Below are 6000 nucleotides of genomic sequence, written 5' to 3' on the forward strand. Positions count from 1 at the left end.
AATCATCTTACTTGGCTTGTTTTAATAATTACAAGTTTTGTGTGTGACTGATTGGTTGGATGAGCGATTAGCTCCCTCTATTGGTGATGTAGCGTTGTGCGTGCACAGGTCATGCTTCCATCACATGGAGCATCAGGAAAAATTTACTCACCCTGTTGCAATCGTGCTGATCGGCCGCAGTTCGACACAGACGAATGCCCTTTATTTCTCTGCATAGAACAATGCCAGGTTTACCGTCGGATGCGTGGAAGCATTTTACCCCAGGCATTAAAGATGGAAAGACTGTGTACATATGCAAACACTGTACAAAGCCATATGTAAAGAATGCCACAAAGCTGCAGTAGCATTTATCCAAATGCAACAACTTCACTCAAAGCTCACAGCAGTCAGCCCAGAGTTCCTCTGCTTCCATTCAAGAAGATGATGGTTCACATTCAGCATCAGGCTCCTTATCATCAGCAACTCCTGGCCCACTTGGAAGGTTCTTTGATACAATGGATAACCATAGCCAGAAGAATGCAGATGAGTGCCTTGCTCGAGCTGTATATGCGACAGGCTCACCCCTCATGCTCACAGCCAATGTGTACTGGAAGAGATTTTTCAATGTTATTCGCCCTGCATACTGTCCTCCCATCAGACATGCTTTGTCTACTTATTTGCTGGAGGCTGAGTATAACAGAGTCCAAGGAAAGCTCAAAGAAACGATAGATGGCAGACTGTGTTGCAGTTATCTCAGATGGGTGGTCAAATGTACGAGGGGAGGGCATCATAAACTACATCGTCTCCACTCCTCTCCCAGTGTTCTTCAAGAGCACAGACACGAAGGACAACAGACACACACATTGCTGACAAGCTGAAAGCGGTCATCAACGATCTTGGATCACAAAAGGTCTTTGCAGTAGTTACTGACAATGCTGCAAATATGAAGGCTGCTTGGGCTCAAGTGGAGGAGGCCTACCCTCATATTACATTTATTGGGTGCGCAGCTCATGGGCATCATGGGTTTGAGAACCATGGAAACACTGTACGAGAGCCAAGCAAGTTGTTAAATATGTCAGGGGAAAACAGGTAGTTGCAGCAACCTACAACTCCAAGCAAACGACAAAGAACAAGACCACACTGAAGCTGCCCAGCAACAGTAGATGGGGTGGCGTTGTCATAATGTACAACAGCCTTCCGGAGGGTAAGGAGTCGCTGCAAGAAATGGCAATATCCCAGTCTGGGGATATGGAAACCACCATCAAGAAAATACTGCTGGATGATGTGTTTTGGGAGAGAGTGGTTAGCAGCCTTAAACTACTCTCAGCAGTAGCATCTGCAATTGCTCAGATTGAAGGAGATGACGCTGTCTTGTCAGATGTTCTCAGGCTTTTTGCTGATTTAAAAGAACAAATCAGCATTGCCCTCCCCACATCCCTGCTGCTCAAAGCAGAGGAGAAGGCAATTGTTCAATTCACACAGACGCGTCAGAAATTTTGTGTCAAGTCGATTCATGCTGCAGCATACATGCTGGACCCAAAGCATGTTGGGAGACCAATACTTTCTGGAGAACAGATCAACAGCGCTTACAGTGTGATTTCTACCCTCTCACGCCACCTCAATCTGGACGTGGGCAAAGTTCTGGGAGGTCTGGCAAAGTTCTCTACCAAGCAAGGTCTTTGGAATGGGGACGGGATATGGGAATCATGCAAGCATATCAGTGCACATACCTGGTGGAAGGGACTTTGTGCATCTGAGGCCCTGTCACCCATTGCATCGGTGATACTCCAAATCCCACCTTCATCAGCGGCCTCTGAACGAAACTGGTCACTTTTTGGGAATACGCATACAAAGGTGTGCAACAGGCTGACTAACAAGAGAGTGGAGAAACTGGTGGCTATCCGGGCGAACCTACAACTTATTGAGCCAGATACAGAAGTGTCCACCACACAGCTAGACAGTGACAGAGGAGGAAATGGACACGTCAGAGCCAGAGTCAGAGAATCAGGAGGAGCAATGATGAGTAGAAGACTCAGAAGACTCCTGAGTAGAAGACTCAAAGGGACAAAATAAGGACAAATTACAGGCTAAATAAGCTGACGTTCTTTTTATTTTATTTTAGATGGGTCTTTTTTGTGGGGGTTCAATAAAGTTCAAAATTATGACCTAAATAAAGTTTTGAAAGCCTGTTTTTATTTGTATGGAACAGTATGTCTATTTTGATGACAAAGATAATACAGTATAAGGGTCAGAGACAAAAACCATCAGTGTGCAAAAAAACTCAAAATTCCCCAAATTCCCATGGAAAGTTTCCTCTTAAAAATTCCCGGAATTTTGCAACCCTACCTGGATCCCATGGGCTTTTAACTTGGTGACCAGTCTGCCATGTGGAGCCTTATCAAGCGCCTTGCTAACGTCCATATACACTACATCAAACGCACTACCCTCATCTACCCTCGTTACCTCCTCAAAAAGGCTCGTGTAGAACATAAACATAGATCTGTTGGGCCTGTTTCTGTGCTGTAACATTCTACGTAAAGTTTGGTGTTGGTGTGAAGAAGTTTCATAGAAACATAGAAGATAGGAGCAGGAGTAGGCCATTCGGCCCCTCGAGCCTGTTCTGCCATTTAATGTGATCATGGCTGATCATCCAAATTCAGTACCCTGTCCCTGCTTTCTCCCCATATCCTTTGACCCCTTTAGCCTTAAGAAATATATCTAACTCCTTCTTGAATATATTTAATGAATTGGCCTCAACTGCCTTCTGTGGTAGAAAATTCCACAGGTTCACCACTCTCTGGGTGAAGAAATTCCTCATCTCAGTCCTAAATGGCTTACCCCTTATCCTTAGACTGCGACCCCTGGTTCTGGACTCCCCGACCATCAGGAACATCCTTCCTGCATCTAGCCCTGTTAGAATTTTATAAGTTTCAATGAGATCCCCTCTCATTCTTCTAAATTCTAGCAAAAATAAGCCTAATCGACCCAATCTCTCCTCATACGTCATTCCTGCCATCCCAGGTATCAGTCTGGTGAATCTTCGCTGCACTCCCTCCATGGCAAGAACATCCTTCCTCAGCTAAGGCGACCAAAACTGCACACAATACTCAAGGTATAAACCCATATAAACGGCTAAACCCACAGAATTACATAGACTCTATACAGCACAGAAACAGATCTATTCCAGTGTTTATACTCCACATGAGCCTCCTCCCATTCTAATCAGCTCTTCCTACCCAGCTCTCCCTCTATTCCCTTCTCCCTCATGGATGCATCAAGCCTCCCCTGAATTGTATCAGTGCTATCGACTCCAACCACTCCACGTGGCAGTGAGTTCCAAATTCTCACCACTGTCTGTAAAGAAATTCCTCCTAAATTCTTTACTTGATCGGTTAGTGACTATCTTATATTTATGCCCTTTTGTTCTGGACTCACCCATGAGTGGAAACACTTTCTTCACATCCACCCTATCAATCCCCTTCATAATTTTAAAGACCTCGATCATGTCTCCTCATCTCTTTCCCAGCGAGAAGAGCCCCAGCCTGCTCATTTTTTCTTTAATAGTTGCCTTAGCATCTAATTTACACTGCTCGTGAATCAAGTGCGAAGGAACAAACGGACTCCGGATGAAAGCAACCTCTGTGGTAGTCCAAGGGTGTTACTGCCAACCTGTCTCATTATTGGGGCCTATCGCTGGGAAATGGAATTCTTCCCACTTAGCTCCCGGGAACCCCGTTACCTAATGGGAAGCAGGGTGGTCCTCCCTGGACAAGCAGCAGAAAGATTACCAGTGCTGTGTGCCGCTAGGCTGCGTGTCCGTAGCTGATTAAGTTCCAGGAGTAGCTCTGCGCACACTTCAGTGTCCCGTAGCCTTGGCTGTGGCTTAGCTTTCTGGACTTAGGCAAGTGGGGTGTACCCACGTGTCAGCCCTGGCTCAGTGTAGCTCTCTCATCTCAGTCAGAAGGTCGTGGGTTCAAGCCCTACTCCAGAGAATTGAGCCCATAATCTAGGCTGACACTCCCAGTGTCAGTACTGAGGGAGCGCCGCACTGTCGGAGGGTCAGTACTGAGGGAGCGCCGCACTGTCGGAGGGTCAGTACTGAGGGAGCGCCGCACTGTCGGAGGGTCAGTACTGAGGGAGCGCCGCACTGTCGGAGGGTCAGTACTGAGGGAGCGCCGCACTGTCGGAGGGTCAGTACTGAGGGAGCGCCGCACTGTCGGAGGGTCAGTACTGAGGGAGCGCCGCACTGTCGGAGGGTCAGTACTGAGGGAGCGCCGCACTGTCGGAGGGTCAGTACTGAGGGAGCGCCGCACTGTCGGAGGGTCAGTACTGAGGGAGCGCCGCACTGTCGGAGGGTCAGTACTGAGGGAGCGCCGCACTGTCGGAGGGTCAGTACTGAGGGAGCGCCGCACTGTCGGAGGGTCAGTACTGAGGGAGCGCCGCACTGTCGGAGGGTCAGTACTGAGGGAGCGCTGCACTGTCGGAGGTGCCGTCCTTCGGGTGAGACGTTGAACCGAGGCCCCTGTCTGCCCTCTCGGGTGGACATAAAAGATCCCATGGCCACTATTTGAAAGAAGAGCAGGGCCGTTCTCCCCGGTGTCCTGACCAATATTTATCACTCACTCAATCAACATCACTAAAACAGATTTTCTGCACATTTATCTCATTGCTGTTTGTGGGATTGTGCACAAATTGGCTGCCGCGTTCCCTACATTACAACAGCGACCACACTTCAGAAGTGCTTCATTGGCTGTAAATTACAATATTTTGATACCTAATAACTGAAAGTGTTCAAGTGCTCCCTGTGATTTTGGTCCCAGGTCTTGCTCGCAGCAGTGCCCAGGAGATTCATCTTTAACTCCTGGAGACTCCAGGGCAATCTGGAGGTTTTACAAGAAAGACTTGCATTTATATAGCGCCATTTACACCCTCAAGACATCCCAAGAGCCGGGGGGTGGTGATTGAGGAGTCAACCAGGTGCGGTGCTGTTCCTCGAGCTTACGTTGAATTTTAATTTAATTTCTGAAGTTTCCTTTTAATTTTTTTTGTTTAAATTACTGTTTTTAATTGGAATGCTTAACTTCCAGTAGGCAACTGCCTGATACCAGGGGTGGATTCAGGCCCCTGCCTGGAGCCACACACACTTGCTGAGAGGGTCAAAGGTCGCGGGCGCAGGGCCCAAAGCCCACCGCGACAGGGGCGAGCCAGCCGACGAGGCGGAGGGACGCGAGCCCGAGGCTCGAGGCCTCCACCACCATCACCCTCTGCCGCACTTTCAGTTTCCATTTCCCTCCTTTCCTTTTACCATCTCCCCGGGAAACACACCGGCGGCCTCGGGGCCCGAGTTTCGCCCCCGCGGGGGCCTGGGGCCGCCTCTCCCCCCGCCTCACCTGGTCCCCGGTCCCCAGGCACTTGAAGCCGGCCCTGACGAGCTCCCAGTGGATGAAGCAAATCAAGGCGTCCTGGGGAGAGGCCACCTCTCGGCCCACCGAGTGGTAGAGCAGCTCCAAGCCCGCCATCCTGCGGGAGCGTGCGTGTCCGGGGGGTGCGCGCGGGGTAGAGAGAGAGGGAGGCGCGTGTCCGAGGGCGGGGGCGCGCGGCCCAGATCACCACAGCAACCAATGGGCCCAAAGCTTGGTGCACACCCACACAAATCAGTACAATAACAGAAAACGCTGCAAAAACTCGGCAAGCCAGGCAACATCCGTGGAGAGAAAATAGAGTCAACGTTTCAGGTGAAAACCCCTTTGTCAAGACTAAAGATGCAAAGGAAATGAAATAGATTGAGAGGCAGATAGCAAAATACTGCAGATGTTGGAAATCCGAAATAACAACAGAAAATGCTTGAAAAACTCAGCAGGTCAGGCAACATCCGTGGAGAGAAATTTGAGTTGACGTTTCGGGTCGAAACCCTTCTTCAAAACTGGAAAGAAAAGAAAATAGATCGAAGGCAGGGCTGCGATCGGACAAAAGAAGTGAAAGAAACAAAAGCCGTAAAAGAGACAATAAAAGGTATTCGAA

At 49.0% G+C, this 6000-nt stretch overlaps 1 protein-coding gene across 1 annotated transcript in view; it reads right to left on the reverse strand.

The window, feature by feature from the left end:
• psmf1 (proteasome inhibitor subunit 1) overlaps window positions 1-5542 on the reverse strand; it is a 58667-nt gene extending 53125 nt beyond the window's left edge. Inside the window, exon 1 of the mRNA XM_086005869.1 lies at window positions 5370-5542. Within this exon, the coding sequence (XP_085861995.1) occupies window positions 5370-5498 (129 nt within the window). The 5' untranslated portion in view covers window positions 5499-5542. The remainder of the gene's footprint in view (window positions 1-5369) is intronic.
• Window positions 5543-6000: the final 458 nt, after the last annotated feature.

The sequence above is a fragment of the Somniosus microcephalus genome, chromosome 13 (assembly GCF_052327205.1).
Source record: "Somniosus microcephalus isolate GS21.2 chromosome 13, FLI_Smic_1.0, whole genome shotgun sequence".
NCBI classification, from domain to species: domain Eukaryota; kingdom Metazoa; phylum Chordata; class Chondrichthyes; order Squaliformes; family Somniosidae; genus Somniosus; species Somniosus microcephalus.